At 34.5% G+C, this 26,105-nt stretch overlaps 1 protein-coding gene across 1 annotated transcript; it reads right to left on the bottom strand.

Moving 5' to 3' along the window:
- Window positions 1-1,066: 1,066 nt before the first annotated feature.
- Window positions 1,067-25,490, bottom strand: LOC138327937 (uncharacterized). Its single transcript, XM_069274421.1, has 18 exons — window positions 25,391-25,490; window positions 24,703-24,768; window positions 24,140-24,225; window positions 23,694-23,819; window positions 21,405-23,179; window positions 20,855-20,997; window positions 20,047-20,167; window positions 19,753-19,908; window positions 19,407-19,510; window positions 18,390-18,814; window positions 17,787-17,878; window positions 17,578-17,699; window positions 16,981-17,117; window positions 14,459-14,632; window positions 11,100-11,289; window positions 10,561-10,680; window positions 7,213-9,429; window positions 1,067-6,544 (listed from the first exon to the last, which is right to left on the bottom strand). Exons 3-18 carry the CDS (start codon window positions 24,172-24,174, stop codon window positions 6,455-6,457), a joined length of 6,027 nt encoding a protein of 2,008 aa, XP_069130522.1. The 5' UTR covers window positions 24,175-24,225; window positions 24,703-24,768; window positions 25,391-25,490; the 3' UTR covers window positions 1,067-6,454.
- Between the last annotated feature and the right edge of the window lie 615 nt (window positions 25,491-26,105).

The following is a 26,105-nucleotide window of genomic DNA, read 5'->3' as shown; positions in this document are numbered from 1 at the left end:
ACTGGATGTGATACAGTGTTGATGTTCAAGTGATACAGTTCTACTACACTGTAGATGTTTCCTTATGTGACTGGATGTTGATACAAGTGTCTACTACACTGTAGATGTTTCCTTATGTGACTGGATGTTGATACAAGTGTCTACTACACTGTAGATGTTTCCTTATGTGACTGGATGTTGATACAAGTGTCTACTACACTGTAGATGTTTCCTTATGTGACTGGATGTTGATACAAGTGTCTACTACACTGTAGATGTTTCCTTATGTGACTGGATGTTGATACAAGTGTCTACTACACTGTAGATGTTTCCTTATGTGACTGGATGTGATGTTGATACAAGTGTCTATACACTGTAGATGTTTCTTATGTGACTGATGTTGATACAAGTGTCTACTACACTGTAGATGTTTCCTTATGTGACTGGATGTTGATACAAGTGTCTACTACACTGTAGATGTTTCCTAATTATGTGACTGGATGTTGATACAAGTGTCTATTACACTGTAGATGTTCCCTTATGTGACTGGATGTTGATACAAGTATCTACTACTACACTGTAGATGTTTCCTTATGTGACTGGATGTTGATACAAGTTTCTACTACACTGTAGATGTTCCCTTATGTGACTGGATGTTGATACAAGTTTCTACTACACTGTAGATGTTCCCTTATGTGACTGGATGTTGATACAAGTTTCTACTACACTGTAGATGTTTCCCAATATCTTATGTGATTGAAAATGAGGAATACAGCTACTCTCAGTGTCAGGAATCCATTTATGACTCTTAAATTGCTCAAATTGACTAGATGTAGCTTTTACCTGTGATTTACACCTGTGCATGGAAAATGTGTTTATAGTAACATAGGACAATTAAGTCCTGAAAGTTTTTCATTTCAATCTTCATGATGTAAAAATAGAATTTTCTGTAATATACAAAAAACAACAATAAAACAGTTATTCAGTATTTGTGATTTATTTTTAACTCTTTATAATCATAAGTATACACAAAGTTGTTCACAAGATTGGCTAACTTTAAACCATTAACAATTACACCTAACTCCTGAAAATAAATGTTGTAGACACGGCTGTCTTAACATCAGGATTTAAGGTTTACAATTTGGAAGAAAATATTTTCAAAACTTTAAAGAATATATAAAATAATCAGAAAATTACTATGGTAATTTAAAGACTATTTGCACTAATTTCGAATCTGATACAGTTCCATTTCTATAGATTACCTTTTAATACTTGTTTGAGATTTTCAGTTTTTGAAGAAAATTTGTTTTTAACTTTTCACAATAAATTTTTTTAGGTTTTGCAATATGAATTCTAGGTCTAAATTAAGGTGTTATTTGTGTGTATACATGCCATCCAAAGTATGTTTTATCAAATTTTTCAAAACATCACTTTTAGGTAATCACTTACTTTGATAATTGAATTTTTTGAGTAGAATGAAGCTAGTCTTTTTTCACAATAGACCAGGCCTATCTACAATTTTAGTACTGTATTAGAAAGTCAAGAAACACTCTGAAAAACTTTTAGAAATTGTTCATTATTAGACTGAAGCAAACATTTTCATTTCAAAAAGAGAACCTAGCCACAGATGTCTAAAAGTATTAACTACATGTATTATACATACACCAACACACATAGTGAGAAATCTACCTCTGTAAATGGCAGAGCTTTACCATCAAACATGGCCAACGTTATGTGTGTAACAGCTAGCCTCAATTAAATCCTTAGGGTTTTTTTTTACTATTAAAATGTGAACAGATCTACATGTAGCTACATAGCAAGATAAACAACTATTGAGTATGTTGATAAACAACTATATAAAATAATTTACATATTGATATATATAATTTATATGTAACACCAAAATGTTATAATAAACACATATGTATAAAAGTTGATATATGTAAACCATACAAAACAATTCAGACAGATATAGTGTACATGTAGAACATACGTATATATGTAGCAAGACACTGATCATCGACAAGAAGGCAGCTTTTGAATTTTAAAACTTTTCATTTGGGGTTTAATATCACATTGTGTCAGTTGCACCTTCCTGGTTTACACACATGTAAGATGTATTTTTATCATACAAAATTGTACCAAAATAACGGCAATTATAGGCAAGTACTTACTGTAAAAAATGATCTGAATCTAAATTTGTCTTTTGATAATGTAAATTAAAATACATACATGTACATATGTATATAAAAGTAACAGGCACAAATGAAGATAATTATAACCTCCTTTACAAGGAATTATTGTCCTGAAGAATGTTATGTTTACAAAAAAGATTTATTGAGACTAATATTTACTTTTAATTAACGGTTTCTAAGAAATCTTTTCCTGGAACTGAACATCTGCAAGGATTTTATACAATTTCAATTTTTGAAAATCATATGGAAAGAAAAGTGCAAAAACATGATATAGGACTTATTAACTGTTGTTGTACCATAAATTTCGTAATACACATAAACTAAACACCTGTCTGTGACCAGAACAAACAAATAACTATCATAAGAAAGCAACAAAACAAATACCTACAAGGCCTATGTCTAACAGGTGTCTGAAAAACTAGAGGTCACACCTGTAATCAACAAATTTGGGTTCATTGAAATTCTATTTTTGAAGTTTGTTAAACTGATCATTATAATTAATGGGTTATCAACAACTCTAAATATTGCACACAACTGCTACATGATTCAAACATAAATAGCAACAACTGGTTTATTGTTTCTGAATTCAACATATTGGTACCATATATAGTCAACCCTGCCTTAGAGACCACCTCTATATAAAAACCCTGTTTAATAAGACCACTTTCCCAGGGTACCAAACAGTCAATTTCAACACAATTACACACAACACCTGTGTGTAAAATGTAACACAAATCATGGTGAATTAAATACAATATTGAATTTTTTTCTTAGGCTACTCAGATGAACGATGTTAACACAAATTCATCTATTCCACCCGAAGTCTTCATGTATTTTATTGTTCGTCAAGACAAATATTTTTTTTCCATCTATAATTTCAACTTATCAAAAACCAAACGCAAACTTCATGTCTAAAGTACTGCTATCTGTCATAGCAAACCATATTCGGCATATATACAAGCTTCTGCATGTAAAGTTACAAAGAATTTACTAATTCTGTTCAACTGCTTTTGACAATTTCCTAAAGGCTTTTATGGAAAACCAAACATTTACCGGTACACTATCAAAATGATGATTGAAGCTAACCTAGCCAAAGCTTAATCGTGTTTAACCAAACATACACTAAGTTGTACACATATGTATTTAAATCCGTGTAAATGCCCTTTGACGCAGCTATAGGTAATTAAAGTTGATCCCAAATTTTACATACAAAAGCCAGTTTTAAATGTATGATCATTTTAAAGCACCTGTAATTTCCAGTCTAGCGATATACTGAATTTCAGTGTGTTAAATGTCTAAGGCAGTTTTCCCTATAAATTTAATGTATTAATAATGGATTTCTTCATATATGAAATATTTTGGTTGAATACAAGATTATCTATTGAATAAAAACTTTACTACTTACACAAATTAACATCATTAATAATGATTTAAAGAATAAATGCTTACCTCTCCCCATCCAATTAAAACTTAAACTAGAGTGTTCAAATCAACAATAAAATACAAACAGGTGGCAAACAAAGTTAAGAAAAAATTACAGTTTTTAATAGAAGTACAAAATATCTTAAAGCAAATATTTTCCTGCTTACCTCCCTTTGAAGTTTGTGTTACAAAAACCGCATCATAAGACAATATGTTTACATATTGAAAGGCTACATTTTATCAATAATTCATACTTATACAAATTAACAAATCATTTTTCATTCAATGCAAATAAATTTATGAAAATATGAAAATGATGAGACTCTAACTTTCAGTAGATTATCTAAAATCATAAACAGCATCCCCAAAAAAATAAGTTTAAAACTTAACAGAATTGTGCATAATAACCAACTAGAATTATCAGTGACTAGAAGTGATATTGGAATGTCGTAGTTTCATGATAAGAAACCTTCCATACAAATGCATGTGGCGTGAAAAAGGTGATTCAATATCATGAATATAGACTTTTAAAAGATCATGCACAAACATATATTAAAATAAACTAAAATCTAAATGCTGTAGTTTTGGAATGTGTATTGTAAAATTTTCTAGAAATATTCTATGATGACATATATGCATGTAACAATATATCTTTTATTATAATAATTACAAATGTATGTAATTAATTACCAAACCACAGCAAAGGACAAACAGAAAATAGAAATAATTGGTAAACAATTTAGAAAACCATGGATACATTATAAAAGAGGTAGCTAGCGCTTTCATTTTATTATGATAAACATGATATGTGAGGCATATTTATAATGAAGTACCTCTGAATGGAATGTTGTAACAAGAGAAAAGAGACAAAATATAGATTACTTAGATGTATGAATCGTAGAAAAAAAAAATACATACAATTTGAAGTAGTAAATAAGGACGGACACATATAATAAAACCTATTTATCTACCATATATAAGATTATATACTGGACGGACACAAGTAACTGATGAACACAATATGATAAGAAAATTAAAGCAAAATAACATAATGATAAAAGATTCTATACAATATAGGTACATGTGGGAGAGTTTTCATTCTCATACAAACATATGTATGTTAAAGTATAAAATTACTGAAATGTACAGTTTAGGTACAGGTGGGAGTTTTCATTCTCATACAAACATGTGTATCTTAAAGTGTAAAATTACTGAAATGTACATGTAGTAAAAACAGGTAACAATGTGAAGAGGGAGAATATTATCAATAATTACAAGAAACTGATAAAATATATACTAAATAATTACAACATGTGTTACTTATATATATATATATATGGCTAAAGCTTACAATCACACATAGAACTAGTATTTTATAAAGCATTTTGACACAATTGTATTTCCAAAGTACATCTAGATCTATTGTTATACATTAATTGTCTAACTGCGCGTACACAACACACACATTTAATAATACAAGTAATTATTTATCTATAAGCAAACTTTATAGGCCTAGTTCTAGTGAAGATAGCCATAGTTCAATGTTCACATTATAAAAGCATTCTATCTATACATTGTATTCGTGTTTTAACTACAAAGACTTTCTCAACAACACTCATCACACAGCTGACACTGCCAGAATGACATTCTCAGTTGTCTCCCCCTGGATTTGCCTCACCATGCTCAACTTCATGTTCTCACACTTGCATCATATATACATGTATACATGTATATATGATATCGTGTTGGTTTTCGTATGTCTTGATAAACGGGCAGATCGCCTTGGAAATTTGACAATTTTGTATTGTCCACACGGTTGGAATTACTTCCTTGTCCCATATTTACCATTTGAAGTAAATCGTATCCAACAGACTTACGTTTGATTGGATCATGTGCCATCTGGAAAATCCTGTATGATATATACATTAAGACTGCAACATTTTCTAACACAGATCATCACATGAATCATACTTGCACACAACTAAGTGGTTAGTACAATACATTTATTTGGTATCTGATATCTGTCTGAAACAGTATGAAACTAAAACAGTCAATCAGAAATACAGTAGTTTTAAAAAACTACTGAAAGACATATAGGTGTTCATTTAAAACGGTAGAAACATATCTTTAATGTAAAATATATATTCATAACATATTTTGATATAATATTCCAATTTTATGGGAATATTATAATTACACTGTACTAGCAGGTATTGTCACATTGAGAACAAATCTGATGGCTTTTATTAACTAAAATAGAAAAAAAGAATGAGCAGACCAGTATTCACATATGCTTAATTTCAGATATATTTGCTATTTGATAATAATTTTCTAATTTGAAATTGTAACCTCATTATGAACATGAAAACACATATCACTAGTCTTTTTTTTTGGTCAGAAAATTTAACTTGGCAAAAAAAAACACAAAAAAATGTTAAAATGTGATTAAAAAATTTGTGACAATTATCATTTATTGTTTAAAAAGCCAATTTAAGAAAATTTGAAAATACAGAGCTTTAATTGAATCAGATGATATTACTAATTTCCATATGCATGTACACTTATATTTTTCCTTTTATACATCATGCAGTGAAAACACTCTAGCCCAGTTAAAAAGGTGTTTCACAACACATTTGATGTTGTTTACAATAAGTTTGAGAGAAATTCCAAACAGGTACATGTAACACCACATATTTTTGTCTGATTTAAAAAGATACCTAATCTGATGGGTGTTTTGAGTACTCTTACTTTACAATATTTAGCTATTTTACTCCATTACTGACATTGACTGTCATCAAAATTGTAAATTATAAAATATTACTTCAAACATTTGTGTGGTCATCTGTGACATGGACTGGTCAGTCATCCATGAGTGACCAGCTACTAGCCACAGACTGTGGTGGACTGTTAGGGTCCTCTCCAAGAGCCATCCTTCTGTTGGACACAGCCTAAAAATAAATTTTAAAACATCACCACAATTTCAAGACATTTTCAAAACATCATGCAGTAAATAGCAGTAAGCAAATATAATTTCAATTATATTTTACTTTGTAGAGGACTATTACATGTACATATAAATGTACATGCATTAAAAAATCATTTACTGGTTACTGCAAAACTAACTTGACCATGTGGTAGACTCAATACACTTTATCTTTTTTATAAAATTACATTTATTTATCTTATAATACTTATTCACGCCTGAAAACACTGTTAGTTTCTTCGAAATCAAAGACTAGACGGGTCCATTATGGAGTTTCAGGGGTGATGAATTAATATCGTCTGTCTTAATCTCTATACAATGTCATGTTATTCTTTCAGGTATGGTCTATGTCTGGTTGGCATGCTCCTTGAACCAAAGATGAATTCTTCATCCGGCCGATCCCTGAGGTCTGACCCCTACGTCAGAACTATAGGTCAGACATTGGAGTTAGCTCAAGTATTTCATTCTCATAAGCCCCAAACGTCTAAAAGAAGCAGTTTTTCAGCCTATGAAATAAAGGCAAAACTATACAGACACAAAAATACCAAATCTGATTGATTGAAATCAGACCTTCAATACACTTACGTAAGCATATTGAAGGTCTGATTTTAATCTGATTGAAAAATAACATACCTTTTTGAGTATTTCTGCGATAGACACCATTGTACTCTTCTTGACGTGTTTGAGGTCGTGGAGCTGACTAGGGTGTGGCTTGGATGTTGACTGTAGGACTTCTTTCTGATCTCTCAAATCCTTAGACTTCACCAACAGTGGTGAATTGTCCATATTTTCCATCGGAGGAACCCCACACTGCAATCCACGGTTGGTTGCACGCGACGCTTGGGGAAGGTCCTTTGAGACAATGGCAGGCTTAACAATCTGTTTCTTACCACCTGTCGCTGAAAGCACAGGGGGTGGGGGTGGGGCAGGTGGAGGGGGTGGGGGTACCTGAGAGGGTGGGGATGTCACAGTCCCTCTACCATTTTGTATCTTTACTTGACTTTGATTAGATATTTCACGTTTTGCCTGTGAATATGCATCATCAACATTCTTTGTTTTGACGGTGGTGGCATGACACTGATTTCCTGTAGATCTGTTTGCTCTCCTATCGGTTTTGTATATTTGTTGCTTTGACTTTGAGGAAGGTATCTTGCCTGATGCCATTTCATCAGGTGAATTTTCCTGATCTGAGAATTGACCAAGGTTTTGAAGTTTATTACTCAATTCTGTCATCCAGTTTGTAGATGTTCCATTTTGGGGTTTTTCATCTACTCCTTCTGACTTGTAACTTTTTGTGGTGTTTTTGACATTTTTCAATCCAGTAGGTTTAGGCTTTGTGCTAGGTCTGGGACTTGGTCGAGAAACAGTTCTTGAGTTGTCCCCGGAATTGTCCTCCAAACTGTCCCTTAACTGTGGTGAATCCAAACTATCAGCATCAATACTGTCGACACTTTGTATCTCAATATCCTGTGACATATTCAGACTATCCCGACTGATAGTCCTACTAGTCTGTGGCAGAACAGGGATTGGTGATTTTGAATGATCGATCACCGCCCCACGTGGGTCAACCTCCATCAAGCTTGCTGGAGATGGTGGACTGTTTTGTGAACTTTTTCTCAGCGACATCCTTGTATTTATAACTTGACGCTGGAAATCCTTGACCTCTTTCCCTGACCTTGGCGTTACCTGTATACTAGACTGACCATTGGATTTTGGAGTCAATGTCTGTCCACTTTTCTTTAAGATATTTTTGCTATTTCTCACTTCACTTAGTAAATTCTGATGTAAATCTACAGATGATGTTCCTTTCCTCACAGTTTCACCACCAATATAAATATCACTTTTAAGACTTTTTCTTACATCTCCATTTTTCTTGCTGACCTCCATGCTGTCTCTTTGTTGTGACCCACGTATCACCTGTGATCTCTTATCACTTTGTTCTTTTGTAGAAGTCGCCGAAAGAGCAGAAGTATTACTCAAATCTCTGGAGTTAAAATTATTACTATTAGACTGTGAAGAATTCATATCCTTTCTCGGAGTCTCCTTTCTTGGAGAGCTAGATAGCACAGGAGTTTTCACATCATATGAACGTTTGACATTAGTACTATTTACAGTAGTAGCTGTCAAGCTCTGTCTTGCACTGTTCTGCTGATACCTATCAGGTTCTGCACTATTTCTTGATGACCTTTGACCTTCTGCTATTATGCTATTTCTCACTTTCTCCATCTCATCTTTAAAATCCCGCGGACTACTCCAGGCATCCTTACTATTCCTCAGGGACCTATGACTGGCCAAATCGGGAGAACTTTGACAACTTCCTGTAGGTTTTATATCAGGAGAGCTCCGACTGCTTCTTAAAGATCGAGGTGTACCTCGAGAGCTGTCGTCTCTTGCCGTCGGAATGACTAGAGGCTCCATTGGTTTACGCTGTGATTCAATATTCATCTGTGCAAAATGTTCTCTTGGAGACCGAACAGTGTTTATTTTTCTTGGACTCATGTCTCTTGATTGAAGAACTTCATTTAAGAGATCCTGAGATTTTCTGTTGGAGCTTGTTGGCCTAACCTCCACTGATTTGCTAGTGACGTCACTATGACTTGGTGACGGCGAGCGTTGATTTGATGTGTTTGGTCTATCATCCGATTCTGAGTATGTACCAAACGACCGCTTGAGTTTTATATCCTCTATAAGACTTTTAGCATCAGCAGTGTCTAGAGAGTTTGTGACAAGACTGATGAGAGTCCGTGTGGAATGAACATCTTCCAGTGCCTCGGGAGGAACTCCTGCCGCACGAAATAGATCCTGCCACTCAGAGGGAAAGGTCATGTCCTCTAGCTGTGTAAGTATCTCCTGTAGTAACAAGGTATAGAATTACAACCATGTTACATTATATCAAACAGCCAATGCAAAAACATAATAAAACCATCCTGATAAATATCAATTACAAATCAAAATATTCAAAAACAATATAATTTTATTTACGCTATATTTTGTTTCTTTTAAATGCTTCATTACCATGAATTATCTCCCCTACATTAGACACTTCATAAAGGAGAAGGTACGTTAAGACACGAATATGCCAGCCCCAAAAATAATTCTCCAGTAAAGGACAACATATTTTGCCATATAACTGTTTAATACATTTGTTAACACATTACATCCTGAAAATATCTCGCATGTGCCAATTATGTTCACTATGACGTCATCAACAGGCAGTTTCCCGCCAATTTTCACAAAAATCCTTGAAAAATCATACTTTTTGAGTGGTTTTCTCTAAAAATGAATGTGGCCGCCTTCGTGGAGCAGAAAGAGATTTTCACACGTTGTGTATCGTGTATTTACGCATATCCATGCAAAATATAAAGTTGCTCCAAGGTGGCGGCCAAATCCATTTCAAGCCTTTTCTAACCTAAAGATGATGAATTTCTAGCAAAATTTGGCGAGAAGAGGAAAATCATCAATTTGATGACGTCATAGGTGGAGCACATCGTGTACATGGTTACAAAAAGTTGTTTTGATGAATGGCAAGTATGAGAGTATTTCTTGATGTGAAATTGATGTGGATCAAATTTAATATTTTTTCGGCCTGAAAAATTAAGGCCAAATACTGGTCCTATCGTATCTACTCCTTTGACACCAACAAATATCATTTTATTAACATTATATTTTGTTTCTTTTAATGTTTCATTACCCTGAATTTTCTCCCCTGCATTAGACACTACATAAATTTGACACCAAAATATATAATGTAAGATAAATGTATTATAAATGATGCCAAAGAGACTCAAATCTTGATATGTTTTCTTATCTCATATAATGTACATGAACTTATTAAACAGAAGACCATCTTGTTTGTTAACTATGAAATTTTTAGGCTTGAAAATCATTAATCAAGAACTTTGTTTGTACCCGTACAATATTTTTTTAATTCAGCTGACAATATAACTATTTAGTGATTTAATAAACTTAAAACCCCTTTACCTTGAAGGGAGGTCGTTTTGATGGAACAGGAGCCCAGCACTGTTGCATAAACTGGGCCAGCTTTGTTGGACAGGCTGAGGGGAGTTCAGGCCTCTTGTTCAATCTCACTCTCTCAAGGACCTTCAAAAACAGATACGGTTAAATGTCACTCTCTACTTCACAAACAGATATTACCATATCATTGCCTTCAGCATCATTCTCATATGCTATACACATAATTGTAAAATTTTACAAACCAAAAACTTTCAGTACCCAATCATTCCTCCCAAAACCACAATCCTGTAACGATTCTCCTACATGACCATCCCAAAACTATCTGAGTGTGTATTGCTGTATTCACCATATCTTAGTTCTCCTTTATACTACAATCATCTTCAAATAATTCGTCTATCCACTTCTAGGTTTCAAATTGTTATCTTCATTCTTATTCCACTATGTGATAGCTGACAACCAGGAGTACATCATATAAATCATAGGGTTGTTGATCCTAAATAACAAGATGCCCAATCTTTATCCCACATTTTACTACAGAAGTTTACCTGGAATACTGAACATCCATCATATGGCTGTTTCCTTGTTAACATTTCCCACAGTATAATTCCAAAGCTGTAGACATCAGCCTTTGGAGTTAGCTCCCCTGTTTCTAGAAGTTCCGGCGCCATCCACGCAGGACTACCCTGTACTGGCTTGGCTTTCGATGTATTTGTGGCCTTTAAGTTAGCGTCGTACCTGTGATTACAAATCATGATTATCTTGAATCAAACTATCAGTTCATAATTATATAAGATCATCTTTAAATTACGGTACTTATACCGTACTTAGATGAAGTATGTTATAGGTTCTGTATGAGCAGGTAACTTATATTTACTTTGTCTTTTAACAGGATGTTCTACTGATATAGGCTTAGTGATAGTAATCGAGTGACATGAGAGTGAAAAAGAAAGAAATTATCATAAACACTATTACAACAGCACAAGCTTTTTTTTTCAGTGTCATTGAATTGATCTTCCTGGATGAAAATATTCAACATTCTTAAGCAATGGTTTCCTTAACAGTGAATTGTGAATATATAGACCAACAGAACTTGAATGATAACACACAGAAACGGTTTTTGTTCCCAGGAGTATACCAGTATTATCAAACATTTGACAAAATGTTTGATATCCATTATACTGAATCAGAAATAAGCAGCAACATGCACTTTTTAAAAGAAGCAATTCCCAAAAAGCTTCAGTGTATCATTTGGCAACAAACTGCGAAAGTGCACACAGTGTAACACTCTTTAGTATACGGGTGGGGAGTCACAAAGTGCTTCTCGAAGTTCAACTTCATCTTGCATTAACCTACATAATTCTTTATACAGTTGAGGAGTCACAAAGTGCTTCTGAAAGTTCAATTTCATTTGGCATTAACCAATATAATTCATTATACGGATGGGGATTTTGACCTTTAACCCTTTGAAATAAACAAGAGTCTATAGGAAACAAGAGGCCCAGAGGGCCTGTATCGCTCACCTGGTTTGTAATGCAAAGTAATGTTCTGAATACAGGTTCATTGTTTCTTTTCTGAAGGAATTTTAATATTAACCTCTAAATCCCCTATTGGGCCCCACCCCTCCTGCCCCCGGGGGACCAGAGCCAAAATTTATACAAGTTCTGTTCCCCTTCCCCCAAGGATGTTTGTGGCCAAATTTGGTTACATTCCATGCAGAACTCTATGACTAATAGCGATTTAAAGGATTTACCTCTATTTCCCCTATTGGGCCCTGTCCCTCCTGCCCCCGGGGGATCAGAGCCAAACTTTATACAAGTTCTGTCTCCCTTCCCCCAAGGATGTTTGTGGCCAAATTTGGTTACAATCCATGCAGAACTCTAGGACAAGTAGCGATTTATAGGATTTACCTCTATTTCCCCTATTGGGCCCCCTCTCCTGCCCCTGGAGGGTCAGAGCCAAAATTTATACATGTTCTGTTCTCCTACTCCCATGGATGTTTATGGCCAAATTTGGTTACAATCCATGTAGAACTCTATGACTAGTAGCGATTTAAATGATTTACCTCTATTTCCCATATTGGGCCCCACCCCCCTCCTGCCCCCGGGGGACCAGAGCCAAAATTTATACAAGTTCTGTTCCCCTTCCCACAAGGATGTTTGTGGGCAAATTTGGTTACATTCCATGCAGAACTCTAGGACAAGTAGCGATTTAAATGAAATGTTGACGGACAGACGGATGACGGACGGACGGACGACGAACGCCGAAGGACGTCGGACGCCGCGCCATGACATAAGCTCACTGGCCCTTCAGGCCAGGTGAGCTAAAAATCAAGTTCTTAAGAGCATACATTGTATCTCTTCATGTATGATATGCCAACTTATTAAATATTTCTAAAGTAGGTATAATACAATGTTTTATTGCACACATTAAAGCTAGGTATGACACAAATGTCTCTTCAAGTTGGAAGGTGTGCATTTTTATTGCATCTGCTAATTAAACCTGCACTTTATATTATTACAAACTATACTGGTGGAGAGAACTGAAATTACAAATCTATTTCTAATTATATTACATTTTATTTGAATAAGAAACAAGAAAGAACTATAGGAGTATAATCAAGCTAAAGCCCAAAAGTCAGTATTTCCCACTAAACCTCAACTAATTATGCATGCAACAGAATCACCAAAACACTGGTACATATGTACGTCCAATCTGAGACAACCAAACCAAGATGTTCTTATTGTAGTCAAGTATAGTACTACAAGGTCGGTTTAAAATTATCATGCAACAGTGATTCACTTTTACTTGCTGCTATCATGAGATTCTACATGTATAGTATTTCCTTAACATCTGTCAACAGTTTTTAAATGTATTCTGTATTTGCATATTACATGGGAAGTTTAACTTAGTAAATCTTAAGATAGAATAACTGCATGATAAATACTTTCAGTTTTATATTTTATTTCATAGTGAATATCTTAAATGTTTGACAATCAGATTTTATATCCCTTATTGATCTTATATACAAGTTCTTTTATTTATTGAAGTCACTTTATCATGTAAACCAGACACTGACTATATACAATATGTAAATCTAGCCCCTGTAGCAGTTATCTAACTAGCGTATGTGTGAAGTGATCACCACAAACTCGGCCACACACAGACACCACAAGAGTGAGAGGACACCACATCTGTGTATTGTGTATATACGAGAATTTAGTAAACAGTATTGCGTGCAGCAGTAAAATTTTGTGACATTTGTACTTTTGTAATAGCTGTAGCGGTGCTTGTCTGAAAGATAACAAAGTGAAAACTTATCCAAATATTCATATTTATAATTAATGTGTAATAATAACTATACTGTATTTCTTTTGAATCTTCAAAAATTACTTTAAGCCTAATAGTACATAAGGCTATGATTTTGGTATTGAGTTACTCTTATATTATAGAGCACAAGTTACGTACAGATAAAATGCAATTTAAATTTTAAAGCAATATAATTTTTGTTATCATATCAATATTTTCTGGCATGATGAGGTTACATTATTTACTAAATACAAAATTGGTATAGTTTAACAACCTACTGAAGTCTGACTATAAACAATCCAAATAACTATCATACCAATTTAAGCATACAAAAACAAAAGATTATTTTACAAATACAAAAATCAAAATCAATGAAACAATTTAAAAATACAATTTGAAATATGAAATTTATTCAAGCAAATTTAGACAATACAATATAAATGTATACTTTTTGTTATACTGTTAATTGTTGGTATGTGTAAACACTTGTAAAATACTTAGAACACAACCACATGAGATCTAATGCTTTAACAAGCTACCGAGGAATTATCCTCCTAAAGCACCAGCCAAACTTCACAAAAATTTCAGCTCGACTAACCTTAATTTGGAGAAGCCGAAGTCAGCTATCTTTGCACGATCGTTACTACAAATGAGGACGTTCATCGATTTTAGATCAAGGTGAAGTACTGCCGGTTTCTGTTGATGAAGATAGGCCATGCCCAGGGCAATGTCGTGGGAGATACGGAAATATTCAGCGTGATCCAGGGGCTCTCTGTTGACAAGTTAGCAAAATACAAAATATGTGTAATTGTAAATAGAACATCTAAATCATTCCTTATCCATATAGCTATGATGTCCAAATCTACTAAGAGATTTTTCTTATCTAATATGACTATATCTAGAATATCACACAAAATCATTTTAATCTAAAGGATGATCCTTGCCTCAGGTGGGACAAATAACTATGAGGTATGTTAAGTACTAGAAATAACCTACCTCAAACTGTCTAATAAAGGCCTTACACCGTAATATTAATTAACAAAGATACCTTAGCTGGTGGTGTTGTGTAGTTGGTACCACCTGGTTATGCTTGGAGACAATGATAGCCTATCTATCTGTGTTACCATAATAGGGGAGATAACTTACCTGGTGGTGTTGTGTAGATGGTACCACCTGGTTATGTTAGGAGACAATGATAACCTATCTACCTGTGTTACCATAATAGGGGAGATAACTTACCTGGTGGTGTTGTGTAGATGGTACCACCTGGTTATGTTAGGAGACAATGATAACCTATCTACCTGTGTTACCATAATAGGGGAGATAACTTACCTGGTGGTGTTGTGTAGTTGGTACCACCTGGTTATGTTAGGAGACAATGATAACCTATCTATCTGTGTTACCATAATAGGGGAGATAACTTACCTGGTGGTGTTGTGTAGTTGGTACCACCTGGTTATGTTAGGAGACAATGATAGCCTATCTATCTGTGTTACCATAATAGGGGAGATAACTTACCTGGTGGTGTTGTGTAGATGGTACCACCTGGTTATGTTAGGAGACAATGATAACCTATCTATCTGTGTTACCATAATAGGGGAGAAAACTTACCTGGTGGTGTTGTGTAGTTGGTACCACCTGGTTATGTTAGGAGACAATGATAGCCTATCTATCTGTGTTACCATAATAGGGAGATAACTTACCTGGGGTGTTGTGTAGTTGGTACCACCTGGTTATGTTAGGAGACAATGATAGCCTATCTATCTGTGTTACCATAATAGGGGAGATAACTTACCTGGTGGTGTTGTGTAGATGGTACCACCTGGTTATGTTAGGAGACAATGATATCATATCTATCTGTGTTACCATAATAGGGGAGATAACTTACCTGGTGGTGTTGTGTAGATGGTACCACCTGGTTATGTTAGGAGACAATGATAGCCTATCTATCTGTGTTACCATAATAGGGGAGATAACTTACCTGGTGGTGTTGTGTAGATGGTACCACCTGGTTATGTTAGGAGACAATGATAGCCTATCTATCTGTGTTACCATAATAGGGGAGATAACTTACCTGGTGGTGTTGTGTAGATGGTACCACCTGGTTATGTTAGGAGACAATGATAGCCTATATCTATCTGTGTTACCATAATAGGGGAGATAACTTACCTGGTGGTGTTGTGTAGTTGGTACCACCTGGTTATGTTAGGAGACAATGATAGCCTATCTATCTGTGTTACCATAATAGGGGAGATAACTTACTGGTTGTGTTGTTGGTAGTTATGGTATACATTCTATCTGTGTTATGTTACTGGAGTGTACAATGTTAGGAGAATGATCTATCTGTGTTACCATAATAGGGGAGATAACTTACCTGGTGGTGTTGTGTAGATGGTACCATCTGGTTATGTAAAGAGATAATGATAGCCTATCTATCTGTGTTACCATAATAGGGTAGATAACTTACCTGGTGGTGTTGTGTAGTTGGTACCACCTGGTTATGTTAGGAGACAATGATAGTCTATCTATCTGTGTTACCATAATAGGGGAGATAACTTACCTGGTGGTGTTGTGTAGATGGTACCACCTGGTTATGTTAGGAGACAATGATAGCCTATCTATCTGTGTTACCATAATAGGGGAGATAACTTACCTGGCGGTGTTGTGTAGATGGTACCACCTGGTTATGTTAGGAGACAATGATAGTCTATCTATCTGTTGTTACCATAATAAGGGAGATAACTTACCTGGTGGTGTTGTGTAGATGGTACCACCTGGTTATGTTAGGAGACAATGATAGTCTATCTATCTGTGTTACCATAATAGGGGAGATAACTTACCTGGTGGTGTTGTGTAGATGGTACCACCTGGTTATGTTAGGAGACAATGATAACCTATCTACCTGTGTTACCATAATAGGGGAGATAACTTACCTGGTGGTGTTGTGTAGATGGTACCACCTGGTTATGTTAGGAGACAATGATATCATATCTATCTGTGTTACCATAATAGGGGAGATAACTTACCTGGTGGTGTTGTGTAGATGGTACCACCTGGTTATGTTAGGAGACAATGAAAAAATAATTATATAGTTTTACCATAATAGGGGAGATAACTTACCTAGTGGTGTTGTGTAGGTGGTGATACAGACTGCCTCTGGCCATGTACTCTAACACCATCAGTGGGAGTCTACTGGTGCTACATACACCCATCAGTAACACCACTCGTGGGTGTCGAAGGTCACGCAGCAGGCTCACCTACAGGAACAAAAATTATTCTCTACAGTCAGTAGTCTACATAGCAACTGACTGATTTTAATACCATGGAGATGTTGAAACAATATATAAGTGTGCATGTATACCATTTGTCACATGTCAACTAGTTATTCCATGTATATCCATATTAAATGTAACTTATCAGCTCTCGATAGGCAGTATTGACTGTCAATGATTTTTTACTCAATGATTTAAGGGTCCTGTATCTTAAAATTGGGAAAACAATACATTGCATCTTTTTAGAAACATGTATATTTATAGAGTTTTTTTCTTTATTTGGGAAAATATTTACATTAAATTGGAAAAATACAGCAAAATTTCTCATTATTCTTCCTCAAATGTAGCTAAAAATCATTGACTGTTAACAGTTAAATTAATAGGTAACAGTTAAATCAAATCTTTTTTATATAAAAATGAATCTTATTAAATCCCCTTTACCTACCTCTGCATTGAAGTAATTCCTGTCCTGAGACGAGAGTGGAATCTTGAGTTGTTTTACTGCGACCTCTGACCCCTGGTACTGACCTTTGTACACACGTGAGAATGTCCCCTCACCTATTAGGTCTATCAAATACAAGCTACTAATTAAGATCAGAATTTTAATCAATCATTCAATATAAAGTGACAGAGGTAGTAGAAACGATTGTTTACCTTGTTCATCAAAGTTTACATCATCATGATCCACCTCTATACTCCGTACAGGTTCAGTTTGGCGTATTCTGTTCAGTTCGGAATTCAGATGCCTAGAAAAAATATATGTGTAATGGGTTTGATTATTAGTACTGACACGTTTGGTTAGCGATTATAAACCTCTATATTAAAAGAATATGAAAATTATATTTCTTACACTATCACAGCCTTGCTTAGTTCATATGTAGTTGCCCAGAAAAGATGTTTAACTAGAATGCCGTAAAAATTGAGTAACTAATTACATCGACTTTGAATGAGCCAAAATGACCTAATCTCATTATATTAAAAGAGGAATCCATCAATTAATAGATAAATGTATACCACTAGATCCATCAGTCTACATTAAAAGCTAAAAGTGATTACCAGGTATTCAAATGTAACCTTTGACAGTGAGACAAAGTCCATACAAGTGCAATTCACATCAGCTTTATATAATTTTAGTATGGAATTCTTAGATTAACCTACAGAGCCACAAGAACAAAGTAGATTAAATTTCATAATTGTAGTGCAATATAATTTATGCCATTTTTTAAAATTCTTAATTCATTTATAATGTCAACTTACCTGATCTGTTTTCTGTGCTGTGCCTTTTCCTTTTTGATCTCTGACAGTAATGCTTGCTTACTCATACTCATAGAAACCGTAGTGGATGACCTTGTATTTCCATAAGTATTCTTTATTTTCATTGGTTCTTTCATCATACTGAAATTGTCTTCAACATCATTGTCACTTTCGTTACTATGGAGATCTGTTGCAGTCTCTTCAAACAAGGTACTGTTAGAGGTAAGATTCAACTTTGTTAAATCGTCGTCTAAATTTAATTTTGTGCTATGTTTGTCTGGAGCTGATTGGTTGATTGAGTGCGGTTTGGAATCAAACTTCTGATTGGTTACTTGGGTCTCCACCTGGACCAATCGGTTCTGGAGATCCCTGACAAGGTCCATGGTGATCATCTCTCCCGACATGGCCCGCTCCTGGAGGGACTGGATCTGTAAGGATACACGTATCAAAACTTCAGCCACTTAACCAGGCATCATATATAACAGCACACCAAAACTGAGGCATATCAGCCTCTGTTTATGGCAATACTCACAAAAGAACTACCAGGAGTATGAGAGATGGTTGAAAAGTTGGTATTATGTATGATATGTAATACCCGGTAATGCAACTTGATATGTTTTGTTGCTTCAAAATAGTGAATTTTTTATTTTAATTTCTTGATATAGTAATGAAAGCTCAACTGATTTAAAATCAAAAAACATTTTTGTCTATTTAACATGCTAAGTTTTGGAGATTGAAGAATATGCCAGAACAAGAATCTGGTCAAAGCAAATAATAAACATACATAGTATGGTAATGCTCACTCGATCAGTGCCTTATAAGAAGTGTTCAAGTACTTTTCAAACAAGTGGCCGATAAGCAGAAGACTAGGAGAAGAAAGCCAGGACACCTTGACCTATAAGTTAGTATATGCTCTGTGGACTTGCATCAGTATAAAATAGTACATGAAGGGAACAGAATCATGTCACTACAATGATTGGGTGGTATAGTCTATCACTAGTCACTATAGAGATTATTTACCTGATCTTCCAAGTCTCTTACAGCGGTGGAGGAACCCTGTTTTGTGGTGTTGTGTTTTGGAGGCCGTGAAGATATCCTCAATGAGGATGACACGAGGAATTTATCTGTACAAGAAATACATAGGATTCAACATCACAACAAATATATTGACAGCAGATCAAAATTTAGAAGATACCTGCAATCATGTTTACAGGGTTTAGATGGTTTTAAGTACTTAGACAAGAAATAGATTTACCACTATTTTTACAAGTTTGCAAGTAAATTGAAATATTTGACAAGATTAATAATGGATAGATTTATTGATGTATCCTCCAATACAGATGTATCTGCTCACAAAGAGTCTTACCAGGGTTGTTTTTGGTGATGTCGCTAGTACTTGGAGGCAAAGCAAGACTCTGCCGACAGGATGGTTTAGGGGCACGTCGACTATACGCAGGTCTAGACCCATCCTCTTTTTGAACACTGGCACTGTTAACTGTATGTCCCATAGCCTCAGATTCATCTACAATGTAGAAGTAAAGTTATTCTATTATAATAATATCAAAAGATATCAATAATATCAAGATTAAGCATTCAACATGCAAAATACATATACCATATTCAACCCAGGCTGTTATTTACTTTACCAGAAGGAACTGACCTGTATGACTTCCAGTGTCCAGTACACTGACCGTCAGGAGATCCGCTAGAGTATGGTTGTTTACGTCAGATGCCCATTGCTGTATGTGTGCCATAGTATCAGTCTCTTCTTCATCTGCTCTCTATCAAAATATAAACAACACTCATCTACACTCTATATAAATAACATTTACTCATTTGCTCTAAATGCAATCTGGTATTTATTACATATATATATATGTCATTCTATTAACAGCAAGAGTCATGTAAAGACCAGTCAGCTAGTTTTGTTGGTGGAGTACCCGGAGAAAAACCATCAACCAGCAGTCAGTACCTGGCAACTGCCCTCACATGGGATTTGAACTCATGACTCAGAGGTGGATGGCTCGTAGTACCGTAATGTGTTGAGACATCTTAAGCACTTTGCCATTGTGGCCCTTCTCGCAATACAAACATCAACAACACTTAACAACACCTATTCTAAATACACACTGTATCTCAAGCAACGTCTTTTCTTTTTTGCACAATTTAAACTTGTTTTCAGAGGCAGTAAAAAAATCATACATAAATCCTAAATCATGTAGTTTTATGTTACATACAAATCCAATATGATCTCTATATATTTAATGACTGTCATCTTTTGATACTGGTTGTCAATAGCATTTGTTCATAAATGGAACTTAAAAGTTTCTTCCTTAAAGGCATCATAAACAGATTAATGACCTCGCTACATTCAGTAAAGAATCCATGATAATACAGTGTATATCATAATATTTTAACACTGAGACAGCTTTCTACCCACAAAAACAGCACTATTACTACAACATTACCCTGTTCTTTTCTCGAGATAAATGTTTGGCTGCTAATTCATCCCTTTGTTGTTTTCTTCGTTCCTTTAACTTCTGTTCTTTTTCTTCAAATTCCTTCTCCATTTTCTGCCGTTCCTCAAGACGCTTAGCTGCAGCATTGACAGCTGTTAAACAAATTTTGAATTACAATTAATGTACATAAAAGTAGTGAAAAAAAATCGTTTAATATGTCACTATTTTATAATGTTCTTTATCTACCGTACCTTTTTTCCCTAAAATATATAGAAAAATTCTGGAATTTAACACATCATCCTAATGATCTTTGTCTCTTCCAATTAAAGCAAAGATATTATATATATCATATATTGTATGTAGTTTAATTCATTCTTGAATGTTCATGCAGTTACACAGTTACAGGAAAGATGTTTTTTGAAGCACATACAACTTTTCTCAAATTGATTCAGAACCAGAAATTCCATCTTGAAATCATAATCACAAGTCAATTGTAATTGCCAATCAAACCTATGTACATGTAATACAGAGTGTATCGTCCACATAAAATTACTGTTACCTTCTTGTTTCTTCTGCTGCCCACTCGTATCCACAGAAACCACTTTTACCACATCGGTCTGAGTGACCGTCTTTTGCTTTGACTTTTCAGCGACAGTAGAGGTCTTCCCATCAGCTTTACTTATACTCCCGCCTCTTGTAAGTGACCTTGACCTAGGACGAGGTTGTAACTTACTTTGACCACTTTTCTTTTTTACTGAATTTTTCTCCGTGTCCTTCCTGCTCGTCCTTTCCTGTTCTCGTTTTACTGGTGGCTTTGATGTTGATGTTCTGGAACTGAAACTATTTGATCGTGATAAAATCCTTTTATTTCCATTGATGTCAAGTTTCTTTGTGTCTTTTTTACCACTACTGCTTTCTTCAAAAGGTTTGCATTTTTCATTGTGTGTTTCATGTTCCAAAACAATTATTTTATCAAAGTGATTAGGTTCAGACGAATGAGAACTAACCTTATCGGACACATAATCTTGGCTGTTTGTATTTCTTAAGTCAGATATCTTATCAACATTAGCTATTCCCCTGGAAACTTGCATAGATATGTTTTGCCATAGTGTTGGTGTGGTCCTATCTGGAGGATCCTTAGGGTTCCAGTCAACTTCAGACACTGATGGACAGTGATCATCCGATGTATTAGATTCCCAATGTGACCACTTTTTATCAGTCTTTAACGAAGAACTTTCATGAATAAGACTGGACTTTTGCTGTAGTTCCTGAATTCCTCGCACTATTTTGTTAAATGCCCCAACTGCCACTACTCCAAGATTATTCAAGTGTTCTGGAGAAAGCAATGTTAGCTCTTCCATGTCAATTTCATTTTTGGCAAATATTTCGACATACTTTTCCTCTTCTAGTAATCCAAGTCTTCGTAACCACAAATGCACATCTGGGTCACATTTTGGCGACTGTTTTGGACTTAAATGTGGTGAATGAAAGCTGTTTTGCAGATCTTTGTTATGAACAAAAGCTTGGTTATTAGTTCCTAATGGTGACTTGCTTCCAGAATTGGAATCCCCTACAAGTATTCTGTTAGTCTGTTTTGGAAACTTAGGACTAGTTAATCTGCGAGTTTCTTTTTGATTTTCCGTAGATTCAAGCTCAATGGAATTTGTCAGAGCTTGAATTTCATGTGTTGTCTGTTGTTTGTTATTTTCTTTCAGTACTTTTCCTTCTTTAATATCTACATCTTTTCTGTCTCTGCTATTTTCTCGCCGTGGTCTCACTAGTGCACTTTTCACTCTTTTTGAAGAAACATTTTCAACGATAGCTTTCTTGTGATCAGGATTTTTATCTTTCGATTTTACAGCAGGTCTCTTACGTGTGATCATATGAGCACTAGCTTTTTGAATCACTTTGCTTTTTAACATTTCCATTTTTTGCAAGTCATAATTTCCAATCGTCCTACTCTCGTCCTTTCCACCTGTGATTTCTCCAGGACTTTCATATCCCGGAGACAAATCTCTTCCAATTGGTTCTTTCACCTTAAACCTGTCCAAGTTATCTTTTGTAGAGTAATAAGAATTATTTTCGTCATCATGCCTACTCCCTTCAGTTTTGTACAGACCATTTTTGTTGGATGGTCTAGACCTACCAGTTACACCATTCTGTTTAACATTGTTACGATCAATGACTGTCCTGGTGCCCTTGGCTGTATTGGATTCTCTAGACTTTGACTTCGGAGTTCCTATCCCATAAGGATCAGCAAGATCCTTTGTAGACTTGTATGTCCGTAACTTGCCAGCTCCGCCATGCTGCCAGATGGAGCCACCAATCTCCTTTCTGTAAAGGAGAGTAAACAAAGAATCAATGAAGGATGTCTATATATATATACATGGTAAACGTTATGCCAAATGTAAAACACAATTTTCTTATAAACTTTATAAAATGTATACTTTGTGTTTAGATATTCATATTATTTGAATCTACAATAAATTAAAGACAGTTTTAGAGATACATTTGCTCCTGAATAACACTGAAATTTTCTAAAAAACAACAGGATAAAGTCAACATTACAAAATGTACAAGTTGAGAATTTTTGATTGGTGCTTTGCAGGAGTTCCAGTATCAGGCAGTACCCAGTATTTTTGCCGGTTAAACCTGGCTACCTCCTGATTTGGGCTAAATTACATTAGATAGCATACAGAGAGTACAGAAAAGTATCCCCTGAAATTGCAATTGTACCATCTCTCCTGAAAGATAAAGAAACTCCTGCACTTTGTCATGCATGTAATCTTGCATGTATGGTGATTAGTCAGCCAGCTTCCTGTGTTAAAAATGATGCGTTGAACTGTACCTAATCATGCCCTTAACTGTCGTATCTTCCTCCTCCTGGTAACGCTGATGCAGCAGCAATGCATCCTGTAAATGTTCCACATCCTGGTTCAACTTGACACTATCCTTTTTAAGACTATCAAGTCTCCTAAAATAAAGCGCTAAACATTAAATCAATTTTTATATAAACATCTAATACAATTTTTTTAATAACAGTATTATGTACATGTATAATGATTACACATTTTTTTATATATTGAACATACAAGTACATAAATTGTATGTAAATACATAATAAAAGATACACTGTAAATGGAAATTGTTCTTATAAGATAAATTACCCACTATTTTCATTTGAATCATTGGTGTATGAAAGATCTTCTGAAATGAGGATTTTATTTGTTAATTTTCTTTCCATAATTAGTTTATGTAAAATCAACTGCATAATAATGTTCTGTACATGAGTACCTTTTGTCATGTTGTACACGACGGGATGAAGACATTGTCCTAGTTTAGAGTGATGTCATGATCATCTTTCTCTAAACACATGGCAGCTGAAAAAAATGATTTTAATCTAAAGGTCATATCTTATCATCTTAATGGGGAAAAAAAAGAATAACAAAATATCTAGAGGATAAATATGTAGTTTTCTAGCTGGATAGATTTGCTTGAAACTTGAATGACGTAATACATGTATGTTGATTTAAAAGAACTAATTTCCTGTGATGTACACATAAATTTCAATATAATATAAATAGGGATTTGTCATGCATAGATGAACTGTACCGGTACATGTATTTAGGCATATATTCATAATGAAAATAAAGAAGATATAAATTTGAAAGTAAAAAAGTACTTTCTTTCTTGTAAATAGTTTTAAAATACATTATTTGGATTGTCAATTTAATATGCACATACATCACGTTTAGAGAGTTGCAAGTTAAATGATAGTATGATGTATAAATTGCAATTTACACTTAAACAGGTATTTTCATACTGCCAATTATCAACCTTTCGTATAAAAATAATACCTGTCATTTAATTCTGGAAATCAGCAGATGTCTTATGCATGATCACAGAGTGTTGATGATTAGATTCTGAAAAAAATAGACTACAAATCCTCAGACTACAAATCTCCGAACAAGGAAGCAATACTTATTCAAGTAATAATATCATTCAAAACATGAATTTCTTAATAGATGAGTTAACACCCATCAATAATTATTACATTTGTAATGGATATTATAAGTCTGTTTTTAATTTGACTATCACATTACATTGCATTAACCTACACTGCTACTGTTGTGGGTACATGTGGCCAATATACATGTACATATGTAGCTACTGCAACACTTGTGGGTTGGTCGTGCAAGAAAATGATCTAAATATTTAATGATATATTTCATTCATGTTTGACAAGACAACGTGACGATACTACTGTAGCTGCTTGAAAGTACTGAAAATTTGTTACAATTCAAAGGAAACAAAAACACTATGATACATTACACAATATTATGTATAGACAGGAGATAATCTACATACAATGTACAAATGTAAGTTACGAAAATAACGTCTCCGCTAAAACCAAATCTCGCATTTCATAATTTCATTAGGCTTAACAAAGGTTTTTACACTACTATGAATGTAAACCCTCGGAATTGTGTTACTGCAGCTAATGTGCCATAAAAACAAATAGAAATAGTGTAAATATTGGCTCACGTGTCCTGTAATCCGCTTGTTCCATTTTGTGAAATACAAGTGCTGGCAGGTTGTGTACATTTGTTGTCCAGAACTCTTTCGTGCAGTGAAAGCACAAACAGTAGGGCACACGCGCCATCTGTTGAAGAAAATGTTAGTAATCTCTTTATCAGGGGACATAACTCGTTTCATTTATGTAGCTCAACTGTAACCTTTATGTCTTTAGCTTTGGTGTTATCGTTTAGGATTTATTGAAAAAAGGGTAATCAAACCAACACTTTAATATATAGTTTGTAAATTAATTGATGCTAATCATTTTTAATGACAATCAAGTTAATGTTTGACCAGCAGAGAACCAACTTTCTTTTGCTACTCTACTGTATGACAGCTAGCAACCGACAATAAAAAATATTAGGTACTGTGTTAAAAAGATGTTCGTGTTCTAAGAAAGTACTGTATTGTTTTTTGTTTTTGTTTTTGTTTTTTCTAATATTTTCACTGTTGAAATCTATCAATTATTCAAAATTATTTATTCTCATCATTTCATGTAACCATCAATGAACTGCATCATCATCATCATCATCATCACCATCATCATCATCTCATCATCATCATCATCATCATCATCATCATCATCATCATCACCACCATCATCATCATATCACCATCATCATTATCTCATTATGTAATAAAAAACAAGAATTTTACAGTGTATAAATTCTATGTTGTAGCTAAT

This window comes from Argopecten irradians, chromosome 7, assembly GCF_041381155.1.
Source record: "Argopecten irradians isolate NY chromosome 7, Ai_NY, whole genome shotgun sequence".
Lineage (NCBI taxonomy): Eukaryota > Metazoa > Mollusca > Bivalvia > Pectinida > Pectinidae > Argopecten > Argopecten irradians.
This window is presented reverse-complemented; position numbering and strand designations above follow the sequence as displayed.

What these genes read in the sequence shown, in the direction of transcription:
- LOC138327937 (XM_069274421.1), bottom strand. Translation starts at nt 24,174, where the DNA reads ATGTCTTCATCCCGTCGTGTACAACATGACAAAAG. An exon ending in TAAGAGACTTGGAAGATCAG is followed by an intron (nt 18,815 to 19,406) that starts GTAAATAATCTC and finishes GTATCCTTACAG; the next exon opens with ATCCAGTCCCTCCAGGAGCG. An exon ending in GGAATTACTTCAATGCAGAG is followed by an intron (nt 17,118 to 17,577) that starts GTAGGTAAAGGG and finishes TTGTTCCTGTAG; the next exon opens with GTGAGCCTGCTGCGTGACCT.